The 16709-nt window shown below is 31.5% G+C and overlaps 1 protein-coding gene across 1 annotated transcript in view; it reads left to right on the top strand.

Annotated features, from left to right (window-relative positions):
* Positions 1-1539: 1539 nt before the first annotated feature.
* Positions 1540-16709, top strand: part of LOC142340020 (neuronal acetylcholine receptor subunit alpha-2-like) — a 36776-nt gene continuing 21606 nt past the window's right edge. Inside the window, exons 1-2 of the mRNA XM_075390417.1 lie at positions 1540-1646; positions 3660-4064. Of these exons, the coding sequence (XP_075246532.1) occupies positions 1541-1646; positions 3660-4064 (511 nt within the window). The 5' untranslated portion in view covers position 1540. The remainder of the gene's footprint in view (positions 1647-3659; positions 4065-16709) is intronic.

Raw genomic sequence — 16709 nt, 5'->3', positions numbered from 1 at the left:
ATACAAAAAGTGTGACCACAATACAGATAGAGACTTCTAAATTAACGAAAAGCAAATAAGACCGACCTTCATAAATTATTGCATCAGCAATATTTCCTATTGAGGATAAGTTTTGGGTTTCCAAAACGAAAAGAATAAAGATTTTGAGTTCAGAAAATCAATTCCTCCCATTTTTGAATTACATAATTTTGAGCTTCTTAAACTATTAACTTTTAGTGCAAGAAAAGAACACTCAAGCAAAAAAAATAAACACCTTCCTAACAGATAGATAAATAGAGAGACCGCTTAATAATGAGAGCTGGGTAAAAACAATACCTACCATAAAAAAATTGACAAAGGCCAGAACTAAGCTCTATAATTCTCTCAGGAAATGTGACATAAACATAACTAAAAATATAAAGGTTGTGAGAGAAATCTTCTGAACAAAAAGACACTTTCTTCTTTCAACATTTTCATTACTGATTCTGCTTTTCTTTGAAAAGATACCATGGTAGACTTTTTAAGAAATGCAAGAAAAAAATAATTCAAATCATTGCTCCTGGCCTTTTATTACTATTTACAAGATTTCATATTCTTTTCGCTTTTTAGCGACCAACTCAATGACTTATATGAATTTAGACGCAAGCATCACTTTTGGCTCACTTTTAAGAGATGTTTTGTTTCCCTAGTCTAGACCCCGACATACGAAAAGGACGTGCTCGAAAAAAAAATGGCATGATTAGTCTCTGCTTCACGGAAAAGTGCTATGAAAAGAATTTTGCTACTTTTTTAATCACTCTCGTCCCAAATTTTGTGACTCTGCACATTTGCTCGACCCAAAAACTTAAGCAGGAGTTTTGCTTGAGCATACAAGGGCACAGGACTTTTACTCGACCAAAATTGTTGCAGAGTAAAAATTGCCTCGAGTAAAAGTCAAATCATGAGTCACGAAAATGTCTTTTCATTGGTCTTTTTCGACCAGGTCAAATCTTTTCTCAAAACATGAGTCGACCAAAAATCTTTTCATGAGTCTGACTTTCTGCCTCAAAAATTTTACGCTCACTTTTTTGCTCACTACTGCTCATTACAATTAAACTACCTTGTGTCATTCCCGCAAGTAATGTGGCAATATAGTGCAACTGCTTTGTCTTAAGAATAGCAAATTTTCTTAAGACTTTTGGCAGTTTTCCAACTGTGTTTTAAGCTGAACTGCTGTGGTGCAATGCCGTATAGTCTTGATCCGTTGCTGCTTTGCTATGTGCAGCAGCAAACAAAATTTCTTTTTTTCCAAATTTGCAAAAAACGACAGACTTATGAAAAGGCTATTGCTCTACTCGAGAAAAGACTTTTAGTGGACTTAAACTAAAAACCTCGACTGTGCAATTTTGGTCAATATTAACCACCCCCCCCCCCCCCCCCCACTAGACTATTTGGGTCTTTTCATCATAAGTCGAAGTCTGGACTAGGGTTCAGTAAAAGTGTTCCGATCAATACGATCATTATATTTCCATATGCATTCCTCGTTATACTGTTTGTTTTTCCTCTTTCCCTCTCAGTGACAATGAAACTGTCGTGTAGCTTTGACGTCACCAGATTCCCAGTGGATCAACACACGTGTTACTTCCGCATGGGACCTCTCTTCCTCCCCAAAAGCGTCTACAAAATACGTGAGTCTCTCTGCATATTACTACAAAGTCAGCCACCTCTCTTAAGATTGTTCATGGGCATATTAATTGGCAGTCATGTTTTCTAATTTTTCGAATTTCATCGAAACTTCAAATGACTGGTACATTTTTATGGAACCAATTTTAAAACACTCACGTGCACATTTTAAAATGACGAAAGTCTGCAGTACCAGAAGTCAAAATGCCAGAAGTTGCTACTTAGCCAGAAGTTGAATTTCGTTGACTTTCGACATTTTAAAACGTGCGCGTTTCGTGTTTTAAGCATGGTTAAGTGACTCTGCGGAAGTCACTTTGAAATTCTTACTTAATATCTCGAACCGCTTCGCGGTTCTCGATAAACGCTCTCAGTGACTTCAAGTTCTCAGTGACTTCAAGTGTAAAAGTTCTTAGTGACTTCAAGCAGAGTCACTTATCATTACTTATAACGAAAGCAATCCAGCTCTATGTGTGAAGGGTCTAGAAAACTGTTCTGCAAAAAGGCAATCAAATAACTCCCAGTTTCGAGATTTGATGCTGATTATAAGTACAACAATTGATACGCATGGCCATGGCTGAAAAAAAGCTCAAGCATGTGCTAAAGTGCCCGCCAAGAAGTTCATACTTGCTAGGTAAAACGAGTGTCTAAGACTACAGTCTGCATAGCATGTCGTAATTCTGCAAATTTCTCCGTCGAAAAGTCGTTGAAAACTATGACGGATATCATAAGAATGCGCGCTGTAAGTAAGCTCAACGAAATGCAAAATGAGAGAAAGAAAACACTTAATTGTTCATGATATTTGAAGTTTTTGTAATCAACTGATTAACATCACCTAATAAAATAAACTGATTATCAACTGATTAACATCAACAGATCAACATTAACTGATTGTGATTGTAACGGCTGCTCTACTTGTGTTTCACAAAGAAAGTTTTACACCACCCAGTTCGCTCTGAGTGGTTACAAAATCTGTCCGGATCTTCGTTTATGCAGTTTGCTTTTGTAACTTTACATCCGTTCTGCTGTACTTACCGTTGCATGAACTATTTTAGTTCGTAACTATTCGCTGATCTTAGTTTTTTCAACTATCAATTTGAACTAGATCGCTACAGATCACACAATACGGGATCTTTTTATGTATACCAGTTCAATCCGATAGAAAAACAAATCGAAGGCAAAGATATATGTCTAAGGCATGTTTGTGCAAAAAAATTTAAATTTAAACTTAAGTTGGCTTTTGCTGTTTGTACTCACAATTTGAGAATACCAGAAGTTGGATTTGTAACAGTTGAATTTCAGCTCCAATAATTCGTTGATGCAAGACACAGTAACAGAATTTACTGCTCAAGAATAATATTTTGAATACAAGACACAGTAACAATTTACTGCTCAGGAATATTTCTATTTCAAGACACAGTAACACGTTATTTACTGCTCAAGACAATTTGTTTTGCAATATTTTGCTGAGTTATACTTTCAGCCGTTTTCTGCGGCTGCTACATTGAGTTCTGTGTGTTGCTTTTTGTTTTTCCCCCTTTTTCTTTTTTTTTATCACGTGACAAACTGTAACTAGAACCAGAACTATAAATATAACTATTAAATGACTAGGACAACAGAAAGTGTTTTGTTTCTATTTTCCCGCCTACGCAAGCTTAGCGAGCTCAGCTCAAACAGTGATCAACTGATTAACATCAGCTAATTAACATCAACTGATTAACATCAACCGATTAACATCAACTGATTAACATCAACTATGATTAACATCAACTGATTAACTTATTATTAACAAGCGCGCCGGTTGCGAATTTATTTGAAAAAGTTCGTTTTTTTGTCTCTGTTAGCTGCTTATTCTTGCCTGCAAAGGGCATCTCTGTTTATCGTCTCACTCTCAGTGGAGAGATATTCATATCCAACGCAGTTTAAATCGTAAACTTTAGGGCAGATATTGTTTCATGTAATGCAACAAAATTCTGTTTTTAACTACTTTTAAGACGCGTGACAGTTTTCTGCACTTTTAGAGAGTCGAGAAGACCACGCTCAGCTTGAATTCTACATTGATCATGACCAGTGGGAGTTAATCCGACCACTTAAGACATACGTGAACGAGTTGACGTGGCTAAGTGGAGAGGGGACCCAAGAATTTGTGGCAGAAGTGAGAATCAAAAGACGATCTCTCTACTATCTCATTGTGCTCATATGTCCTAACATTCTTATCTACCTGTTGTCCAGTCTTGTCTTCTTTTTGCCAGTGGATTCGGGTGAAAAAGTTGGTTTCATTATGACGATTCTTTTGGCTGAAATCGTTACGGTGGGCACTTTGAACGACATCTTTCCAGCCAGCTCATTGGGCTTCCCAGTGTTGGCTTACCTGATATCAGCTATAACTGTTCATCTTAGCATGCTGTGCGTTGCAACGGTAACAGGTTGGTAGAAGAGTGATTCATCTTTACATAAACACATACCTACGAAGTATTACCAAAATTATTTTTTATAGTCATTGTCATTCACGTTAATTTGGATTCTCTATTTTGAGTGTGTGTGCGGTGCAATTACACGTTTATTTAGGGTGATGCGTATTGGCAACGCCATTACTTGCGCAGTTTTGTTAATGGAATTGAAATTACTTAGTTGCAACTTTCTATGTGTCTTCGCGCCGTGAAAACCAGTTTGAAAGTATTTGTCAAATCGCTTCAAATTAAGCTTAAATTGTATTTTGCGGCTCAAAATAGAGATTAGAAGAGATCTCCAAATTTGTAGATCTCCGAATTTGTAAATTTAGTTGAAAAGAATCAACTTCAGTTTAAAATAGGAAGATAAACAGAAATTCGATAGTTAACATTTCACAAAATTGTTTGAACAGAACTGTAAACAATTTTACAGACGAGTTATTAAATTAAATGTAACTGATGATCAGACGCAACTGCTGGCAACGGAAATAAACTAGGGTTACGGGACACCAAAATTGGAAGTATAACAGGAAACATCAAACAGAAGTCAAATTCGATCAAGTTAAATAAAATAATGATCAAATATTGATACTACATTGATTTTGTTCGTATCAGGAACAGTACTTCCATTACTAATAAAGTATTACGTTTATGTTCAAAAGGGCTTTAAATGTTGACATTTTGATTGTTCTTTGTCGGCATACTCGAAGTTGATATATACTGGAATTTTCTGATTCTTTTAAGTAAAAAAATGATTTAGTTGCCTCTTTAATGTTTGCTAAGCGCCTTTTAACAGTTTGGATGAGACTCTCCAATAAACCGACTGTTTTATGGGCGTATATTAGCACTGCGAATAGCTCATATTTATTCTGTTCACAAAATGGTGTTAGTTTGTGTCCAATTTGACTTCTTGCTTTATCTAACTTTAGTGCACGCAGAAGGCCAGGCTAAAGCATATAATTTTTCAGATACTTATAATTATTTTTGACATTAGCCCTTTCGAACACTTCAGCCGCAGGGAAACTTTGCATAACTACATGTAAGCAAATATGTATCTTCATTTTTCTTGATAATTTAAGTAACACCCAAATTTGAATGATGTATAATAGGTTTTAAATTTGCACTTATTTTAACGCAGGGTTTGCATTTTAGGGCCTTGGAGCGGATGTACCTATGTCACCAGTTATGCCTTGAACTTTTTTCCCGTATAGATAGTATTTAATGTGTTTAATTGACCATACGTGCTCAGCCAGTATTTCAAGCTCATTTACGCTATGTCTTCCCTCAAAACTATTCAGAAATTGCGAGACAAATGAAATAGTCGCTCGCTATCCTTTTCAGGTCAATTCCTCTAGCGTTTCACCTAAACCTTGCCGTAAAGCGACGCAGTTTTGTTGTGCTCCCAGATCTGGATTGAAATATCACTGCTAATATCTCTGCTATGTTCCTGCAATTTTCTGTTTTAATGTATTTATTTGATTATCGTGTTCTTCAGTTCAAACCACTCTTTTTTATATCTCTTTAAAAATGCTCTTTAAAGTGGGTGACATAATTATGACAAATTGCGAATAAGTTTTTCAATGTGATGAATTGAACCCATAAAAGACCATACCTTTTCAAAATTGTTAGAGGTTTGAGCAATTGTATAGAGTCGGTTTCATTTGTTTAGGACATTATTCCTTTGCAAATTTGTGGTCGAGTCATTCTGTTTCCGTTATTTAAAAGTAGCATTGTTCCACATTTATTCTCAGATTTTCTTCAACTATGTTTTGGAGGCATTCTTGAAGATATCAATATGTTCTGCATAGCTTCCTCAGCTGACAATTAGTATTTCAACAAGAAAACAGAAGGTGTTTTTCAATCCAATTAGAGTGCAACTTACTGCCTTCTGAAATTCATCTGACATGTCGGTTAAACCGTAAAATTCTGTTTTGATTTGGCACGGTAAGTGTCTGCCATTTCACAACTTATAATATTACAGTTGAGATAGCAGGGTGTAGGCTTTATTGACTATAGGCGTATTGTAAACCAATAGATGAAAAAGATGACATTTCTTGCGCTGCATTCGTGCTCAATTGCTGCGACTTTGCTTGAATAAGCTAGTCAATTTTCGATTTAAGCTATTTGAAGATGAATTGAGACTTTACGTGCTTTTTGTTGTCTGGTTGTGTAATTTTTGTGAAATTTTAACATTTCTGTTTGATTTTTTTGATTCTCTAAAGGCACTTGTTGGTCCAGGTAATTTGTGAAAGATGTTTATCTAAATTAGGTGTTGATTTGTTACTCATTTGATATTTATTCCGTTTAGAGGGGTGGTTGCGTAATTTGAATGCTAAGACTATCCAACAAATTTCTTCCGTCTGATTGGATAAGGCCATCTGAGTAGTATAGTAGATTGCGGATATGGGACCAATTCTGAGAACGAACATAACTCACTCGCTTCGCTCACTCGCCATGTTCATCCCCAGCTCAGGTCCCCTATACGACAACCCACTAACGCTCGCTCGCTGCTTCGCATCTCACCACTCGTGCTGTGCACTCCTTCTCGCTTACTACTAGCTCGTGCATCGCACTTCGCTCTAGCTACGCATGCTGTTGATATAGGATATGTGTATATAGAGCTCGCTTACTACTATAAACAAAAAATTGGTTAAAAATGTTCACATAATGATGAAATATAGTTTTTTGTAATTGAATGAATATGTTCACATAATGATAAAAATAGAATCATAATTGAATGAATATGTTCAGATACTGATAAAAATAACGATTACGTTTTATGTTCACACTCTGTCGACATTTTGAATACAACTATATCCACACTAAAACTAAGTTGTTTTCTATATAAAATGTTCTATACAATAATCATATAATATAATAAGGTTTCATAATCCCATTTTTGTCAGCAGGTTGTCTTTATAATTCATTTAGATTATGTTGAAACTTTTTATTCTGTCTAATTCTTGAATCACATTCTTCACATAATTCATCACCATCACATTCTTTACAATTTCTAGTTTTGCAAGGAATTATAACACCTGAATCGAATGATTTTTTCCAACTAAGAGGGAACTTTCCTTCAACAGCTTTTCCTTCATACATATCGAAATACTTTTTGGTATCTAATAATCTATTATTATCTCCAAAGCCTTTGAATGTCTTTTTCTCATTAAATATTCCAGATTCATTGATAGTTAGACAATATTTAATTTTAGGTGCTAAAAATAGTCCATAAAAAATACCACCATCACCATAATCATTTTTACCCTGGCTTAATTTCTCACCAACTAAATTTGCGTTATCCAATATATTCCAGTGTTTCTTTTCAATATATAGTGAATCAGTATCTTGATAATACACACTATTATTTTTGAATCCATCTATAATTCTTACGAAATTGTTCATAATTCGCTTGCTATTGCTAAGTATGAAACAGCCCAACTGAGAAGGCATAGTATTTTTGTCTTCAATTTCTTTGTCTATTCCTTCATCTAAACTCAATTTTACAATATAGTTACCGTTTGCTAATTTCCAATAATCTTTAACTCTATCATCAAATTTAGTTTTCATCCAGTGCTCAGTTTTGCAAGAGAACTCTTCTTCAATATCTTTTCTTATAGTCTGCCCATATAAACTATTCATAATTAGTTTCACCATCTCTTGCAGGATATCTTCACCTTCAGACTTATATTTTGCTCTTAATTTGAATAAATTATTGATAAATTCTTTGAATGGAGATTCTTTGAAATTCTCTCTGTAAAGTACTCCCTCATATACTTCAATAACTTTACCACCAATTTTCACAATTTATTCAATATCTACACTTGTGAGAGTATCGATGATGTGTCCATTTCTTAATCTGTTGACTTCATTTTTTTAAACTTCTTCTTTAACAGGCAAATGCTGAATTATAAGATCTTTTGGATTATAATATTTTATTTTGAGTATAGCTGATGCAAATTCTGTCTTGGCTGAATTGAACTGATTCAGAACTGAGTCATTCATATCTTTTGTAAAAGCATACCCAGTTTCGATCTTTGGATATTTACCATCTACCATCGCACTTGGATATAAGCTAGTAGCATCAAAAGCCATTAGTAAATCATCCCTATTTATGCTTTGTAATTTCTGTGATATTGGTAGTTCAGATAATTTTTCATTTACTTATTTATCCTTAGCTTTTACATTAATAACTCTATAATCATCAAATTTTGAATCATATTCATTTTCATATTTCTTTTTGTAATCTTTCAAATAACTAGTATAGGCTTCAATTATTTCATATTTATTACCATCAACACCCAACTCGAGCTTTATAGTATCAAAAATTATATCTGAAACTTCTGATTCATAAATTTGATTAAAAGCACCGACTTTTCCACCCTTGATAGATTGTCTAACAAAATGCCTCATATATTTATCAGTATAAGTATAAATAGGTTCGATTCAATCTGGTTGATCTCTCGTCGAATTAAAATATTTCCATCCCAAAGAAGGCAATGATAGACAATCTTTCATTCCAAATCCACTAATTGATTGCATATTCAATGAATATCTCGCATATATAATAGCTAGTGTTAGGATATCCATTCTCAAATATGGTTCCCAAATATCCCGCTGAGCTTCCCAAGTGTCTTCATAAATCTCAGTGTGATCGATTTCTTGTTTCAATACTTCAGCTTGCAATTTGTAAGTTTCACCTAATTTTCTAAGTGAAGATTTCATATGATTTGCACTACAATTAAATATTAGATATTGAGGCTTCCCCTTACTATTAGACTTATCATCACTCATACCGTTATAAATTTTCATATTGATAATTTCTTTCCCAGTCTTAATCATGTTAGTAATTCTACACCATTCAGGTAGGTTATCAAGAATTATCCAATTATCAAATCCAGAACCATTATGAGCAATCAGTTTCAATTCGTATTCTACTAATATTTCTTTTCCATTCTTCTCAATCTGTTTAGGTTCTCCTTTCACATCTCGCAACTTTTCGAACATTTTAGTGATGCAATCTTCACCGTCAAATATTCTTACTTCATTTAAGTATTTTTCAATTTCTTCTTTCGTTAAATCTCTATTTTACTTGCTAATACCCATTTTAGAGACAGGGAAATATCCAACAGCATATGGAACAGCACGATCTCTATTGAAAGTTTCGATATCATATAAACATACATTAGTTACTTGGTTTGCTACCTTTCTAGGATTAAATTTATATTCTTTGAAATTATGAACATTTAATTCACTAACTTCAGTATTAATAAATTTAAAATTTGCTTCAACTTCTTTAACAGCTTTCTTCAAAGAATCACCCCATATAACACATATATGATTCTTATGCAGATAAAGACATTTTCTTCGTTCTTTCACACTATCTGGCCTAATTGCTTTTCCATCAAAAATACCAATATCAATTTTATGTTGAGTAACAAATGGTTGAATACGAGCTTTTGTCATAACTTTTTTTCTTCGGTCTTTATTAGCTATAAAATCAAAATATTCTCCTTTGTAATCTTTACCAGTTAGATAATTAAAGCATTTCAAAAAGCTGTTATTACCAGTTGGAATGTAGCAATTAGTTCCATGATATTCTTCGATATCTGCTAAATAATTAGTACCTTTTCCGTAATTGCTTCTTTTGACAGGTTTGATATTCATATTCAATACTCTGACCTGTAAATATAATTTCATCTCCTTTATAATTGTCATTTATCTTATCATTATATATGCTTCGAAATCTTTCATAGATCTGAATCTCGTGTTAGTCTTTTTAGTTTCACCTTGAATATCAATTTTACCGATTAAATCAAAACCCTTACTATTTTTCATTTTTTCTCTAATTTCATTCATATTCTTTTTAGTTATTCTATTAGATCTATTTTCTGCTATTCTAAAGAATTCACCAAAATCTATATCTTCAGGGAGTCGTCTAGAGCGATTTTGTCTTTCACTCATATGTAGGAATTCACCTACATCGATTTGACTTTTTGAATTTTGTTCAGTTGTCTTCATTTACTAGGAAATAATTTATTCAAGTAAAATTATCATTTTTCAAAAATATTATCAAATTCGAGGTTGAATAATTTCACCAGCTTCATAACAAAGTAACATATATAAAAAGCCAAAAAATAATTGATATTGTTCAAATAGTGGTCCATTTTCAAATAATTTACGAATCTTAATCCATTAGCAACTGCTCGATAAATTACTTTCTTAATATCAATCACGATTGGTTCAAAGTCTTCAGGCATATTGTTAAATTTTCTAGATAATTCATTATTGAAATTTAATTTAGAACCCCTAAGCAGAGTTAGATGATATACTAATTTTTGTGTATTGTTAGTAACGGGCATTTTATCTACAATATCATATAATTTCTTTTCGGCATACCTTTTTCGATGGGTATATCTAGTTTGTCGCTTTCTTAATACAGGCTTATTGATGTACATTAATCTATCACAAATATCACACCGCAACATATCACCATATTTGAAAAGTCTTAGCTACCACAATAAATACATTCATCTGGCTCTTCCGACTTAGTTGTTTCCAAAACTGGTTTTGAATTTGATAATTTATATATTTTATTGTTATGAATGATAAATCTTTTATCTTTAACTATTCTATAATATCTTTTATTCAAAAATATTTTCATTTAATAACCACTGATCCATTGGCAAATTGTACTACTTTTTGATTTTTATTCAACTTCACATTTTTCTTAACTTCATATCTTTCTCTGATAGATTTTGGTTCAGTAGTTTCAACCCATTCTTGGTTATTATGAATAATATATTTTTCTGCTATATGTGTGGGTAATTCTCTATAATTTTTAATGTTGATTGTAATCATTTATTTGATAGTAAAAATCGTCACTAGATTCATCACTACTGTCTGATTCATCACTCCTGGTAAGGTCAGAATCATCAATAAAATCTACATCAGATTCATGTATAGATTCATCACTGCTTATTTTACTATCACTATAAATTGTTTCAGAATCACTTGGCAAGTCCATTTATATATTCGAAAACTTCTAAAGTTATCATTATCTTTTTGTCTTTATTTATAATAGTGTAAATTAAATCGAAATAATTAATGTTATCATAATATTTATCTATTAGTAACCATTTAACAAGTCTTAAAGCTTCATAACCATACGCCCACACACCTTTTGCATCATCATTTGCTACTTCAACTGAATAATAGAGCATATTACAATATTTTTCAAATATAGTATCATTAAAATTTAACTTCGATTTCTTCAGTAATAATAAAGTTGCTGCAATTAAATATAAATCTGATTCACGATATATCTGCATAACATCCATACAAATCACAGATATTTTCAACTCTGCATGCTTAAATCGATTACTGAAATTAGCCTGTCTTTTTCTTTGTATTTTCGTTAGATTTCGTTTTTGCTTTATAACTTTAATATTGCAATTAAAACATCTATATTCATAGGGAAATTCTATAAAAAATCTTCGGTTGCAGCTTACAAACATTGTAGCATATTTCAAAATTATTTCATCTTCGGTAAGTTTTTTTGGTTCTGTGAATCCATCAGCTGTAGTGTCCCATCGTCTAACTCTACTACTGTTTGTGTTTTTGTAAGTTTTGTATCGAACATAACTTCATATCTAGTTTTCAATGATTTTGGCATTTTTGTTTCAAACATAATTTTACCATCATGAATTATATATTTTTCATTTTCGAGATCTTTATAAAATTTTCCGTTAATATATTTCAATTATTATAGATAATTTTATTCAAATTATTTTTATAGATTTAGTTTTGCCATAACTTGATCATTTTCTCTTAGTGTTAATTTTGACTTCTTCAATATCGATTGATTATATCTTTCAGGTAAAAAATCAATATGATAACTCGGTATAGTCTCATGAATTATTTCTGTGATCATATATAGCTTATTACTCCAATTTGTAGTATCACCTTTGGAGAAAGTTTTATCGATATCAGCTGTTCTAACTAAGTCTCCCAATTTAAATTTTGGTTTTTGTTTTTTTCCTTTTATCTTGTAAGTTATTTAACATTTTCTTTTGATTAGTAACTTTAGAAGCTTGAATTGGTGTCATTTTTGTTGAACTGTGAATTGTGTTATTATATTTGTTGATTATTGAGTCAAGAATATCAATCCAGATAGCGTCACCATTTTCAAATACTGGCTTTTTCAAAAGATTCCTTATAGTTCTGTTAAATCCTTCTGCAAAAACTGCTCCTTTTGATGTATATCTAGAATATCTTTTATTGTTTTGAGATTTTAATTAAGATTCGAAGATTTTGTTAGCGAATTTTTTTCCTTCATCAGTTTCAATAAGTTTTGGTTTTCTTTTTGAAGTTGTTATTATTTGTTCAAATACTTCTTTAATTGTGGTTGCATATTTATTTTTCAGTGTAATTGTCCATCCATACTTTGAAAAATTGTCTATAACTACTAAAATATAACGATAACCTCCATTATTTTTCACATTATAATCAATAAGATCTAATAGATCAGCTGACCAAGTATCGTCTATGCTTTTAACAATAGTTTTATTAGTTGGGTAAACTTTGTTATCTGGTTTGTCATAAATTTCATCAATGAAAATCTTGGCTAAGTCTTCCTTCATTTAATTTTTCGAAATTCAGTGTTGTCTCAAATAAATTTCAGTTTTGGCGAAGATATAGTCCTTGGCCCCCATAGTTATCTGTTAGTGTTAAAATTTTACCACCTTTCATTCCATTTCCAGTAATACCAAATTTACCAGCTTGCATTCCAGCATTCATAATTGCTTTCGGATTTTTACTAGCAGCTGCTGCGCCCAATTGTGCTCCAATTTGTATAGCTCTACCAGGTTTAGCAATTATTTTCTTACCAACTGGCTTTAAAACTTTGTTATAAACTCTTTTGAAGAATTTACAAATTCGGTCTCCTTCCATTTCTAATTGTTGAGGAGTATACGGTAAGCTTTTTATTTTTTGACAACCACAACGCCCTTTTAAATAAAATCTACCACTTTTCGTTTGATGACCAAAAGGTCTATTAGCAGTGCCAATTCTGCCACATGCACATTTAGAACTTTTGAGAAAATTAGTACCTCTCGTCATTTATTTAGTTAACATCTTTGACTTATTTCGTCCACAAATACTACATTTTCCTCTAATGATTATTATTATCTTGTTAGTTTTTGGGTTAATTTTATCAATTTTTGTCTCGTTAATTGTATTTGAAAAACCTACACACCTACACAATAACTTAAATTATTCATTTAATAGTTGAGAAAATATGCATAATCATATAGTCTTTCTGATTGCAACCATAAATCATATTCGTGATATCTGTCTCTTTCTGTTAGGTTATCTTTTGCCAATAATGGTCGAATATTAGTATAGTGAGCTGCTTCTTTCAATTGATCAGTTTTTGTTAAATCGAAGGATGATATTGAGCGAACATGGTCCAGATGAATATTATTCCATTCCATATCTGAAGTCATTAGGAATTCAATTTAATCTTTAAATTCTGAATATGAAATTCCCAATAATGCTTCTGTAGTATCGTCTTTTCTCGTTACTTGTTTTAATAGTGCTTTGCGAAGTCTTATGCGTAACTTTTGAGTTAATCTATAATTTACATCATTCGCTCTTCGGTCTTTTTGGTAATTTCGTCGATGTTCATTATATTTTTCCCAATTATTCTTTTTCCATATTGCTCTTTTCTCCCTTGCACATTTTCGACAGTAATATTGCACACCGTCATTAGCATTAGCTCTTCCACAAAAATCTGTATACTATTTCATAACCTTGCAATTTGAACACTGTTTTTCCATCGATTTATTTAGTAACTTAAATTTCAAACAACTTCATCATATAATGGTTATTCAGTTTCAGATGGCGCTCGCTGAGTATATAGGCTTAAAATGAATATTGATCTCATTTTTGAACAACGTCTTTCTAATAGATTTGTTTATTTCATTGTTGTTAAAAAACTACTCAATTTCTGTAATTGTTCATTACTAATAACATTTTCAACCATGCTACCAAAAATATCTTCAACACTAACTTTAGTTTCTTTCATAACCTTCTTTTGATTATTCAAGTAAGAATTATATATCTTTTTTAATTCAATTCCCTCTTTTTCATCAATAACTTTGTCAGCCATCGATTTCTTCAATACTTTTTCATAGTCGACTCTTATTTTATTAACAAAAGTTCTTAATCTGAGATAGCGTTCTTTCAATTTTGAAATATATTCATTAATAACTGTAACTGCAATCGAAATTAGCAAACCTGACGATGCTATGATAGGGACACCTGCGATCGCACCTACACCAGTTGCAGTCAGGGTTATTCCAGAGCTAACACCTAAAATTTCACTAATTATACCTGCAACAATTGAGATGCCTTTCTTTGTGTTGAGTGATTTATATCTTTTCTTATATTTTTCTTCATCAACGATTAGTTTTTTAACAACACCTTCATAATTCAGTTTCAAATAATTATATTTTAACTCCTGTATTTCATTTTTAGATCTAACAGAGATGATATCTGCTTCGATATCTTTGTTTAAGTCTTTATAGGTATTATTCATTTAATAGTTTAAAATCCAAACTATTTTCTATATGTTTTATAAATTTGTCATATTCCAATTCTCCGTTATTAACTTTATCAGCATATTTGAATATATTATTGGTTAGCAAATATTTCATTACTAGTTGTAATATCTTCATATCGTTCGATATAATATTGGTCTGAATAATATTATTATTTTCATCAAGTGATAATTTTGTTAGATTTGGATCGAATTTAAATTCAATTACAGTATCATCTTTACTTGCGTTTACTGGATTACTCTTCAATTGATAATCGATCAATTTACCATTTCTGAAAATTACATAGTAGCTATCCATTTATAAATCATAAATCGATTTCAACCCAAATTGCAAAAACATCGATAGTATCACTAGAATGAAAAGTTAATACATCACAATTTGCTAATTCAATAGGATTTTGAAATATAGTTATAGATTTATATTCATTTGAAGGTTTGGTAAAACTTGTTACGCTTGATCCATTAATTATAATATTTTGAGTAGAAATTGAGTAGAAATTTTGAGTAGTATAAGAAGAAATTGAAACTTACTACATTATTAACAACTTCATCACTTTCTTCAAGCGACCAAGATTCTTTCAATAAAGAAAATTTTTGAGATTGACCAGTTTCTTTCCAAATTCCCAGTCCAACTTGTTTATCGATACTGCTATTAACACCACGCATTATAAATATCATTTTATAAGTTTTATTTTGTTTTATCCCTGGAAGATTACCTTTTTGAATATGCATTGTATAACTATTATAATTAGTACATTTATATCTTTCGTATTTTTCACCTAAGAATGAAATATCATTAACAGTATAACTTGTTGCATTATGACCACCGTCGAAGGGAAATTCATTATATTTCAATTTATAGTGATTAATAAAAATATGTGGTGACGCAAAGATATTCTCTAGCTGGTATTTTAAAATATATGGATGTGTTAAGATTGCGGTTTTTACATTATCATCAATATATGATTTGCAAACTGCATCTTTATCATTTTGTGGATAACCTATATTACTAATTATATTATTATTGAAATTGTTAACTCGATTGTTTCGAACTATTGTTGTATCATTGTCGACATATTCTTTTCTGACAGCATCATTTGCATTGATGGGGTTTCCAATATTTGTAATTTTGTTACCATTCATATTATTTTCTTTGTTATTGTATACTATATTATTATGCATATCAACATACATCTTACTTGCAGCATCATTATCAGCTTCGGGATATCTAATATTCATCAATAGTTTGTTATTGAAGTTGTTATTTTTGTTATTTCTAACAATTGTGTTGTTATTAATATTACCATCAACATAATTCTTAGTAACTAGATCATATTCATTAGTTGGATTGTCACTATTTATAACTTTATGTTGAAATTTTAAATCTATGTTTTCATTAATTTGGTCAGAAGTATTCAACGCTTCAATATATAAGGCAGCGATTTCAACTGTTTCACCCACTGACAGCGAAGACAAATCAATAACAACATTAAATTTGCTGATGTTAGAGTGTGTTGCAGTCGATTCAATAATTTTGAACTCATAAGTTAAGGTATGATCAGTACTATTTTGATCTTCAAATCCGAATGTAATATTTTTTAGTGTTTGTGATCGGATCAAAAATCGTAAAGTATATCTAGAACCTATATTTATATTAAGAGCAGACATATGAATTTGTGCTACTTTCGCATTTGAACCACTAACTGTAAAAATACTATATGGTATGCCAAGAAAGCTGTTATCAGGACTTACTTCACTACTGGCGTTGAATCTACCAGTTCGATGAATTTCATAAAAATTATTATATACAAATCTACTTGCAAATGTATGTTCCAAATCTTTACGCATTATATCTGTATGTTCATTTATTGATCTCCGGGCTCTATTGTTTGTTTCATTTAGCTTAGAATCAACATATGTAGTGGTTGCAAAAGCTACATCTTGTCCAATTATGTTGTTTGAAAGATGAATATATTCGTTTTGGAAATCTTCATAATACG

The sequence above is a fragment of the Convolutriloba macropyga genome, chromosome 5 (assembly GCF_964194025.1).
Source record: "Convolutriloba macropyga chromosome 5, txConMacr16.3, whole genome shotgun sequence".
Classification (NCBI taxonomy): Eukaryota; Metazoa; Xenacoelomorpha; order Acoela; family Convolutidae; genus Convolutriloba; species Convolutriloba macropyga.
This window is presented reverse-complemented; position numbering and strand designations above follow the sequence as displayed.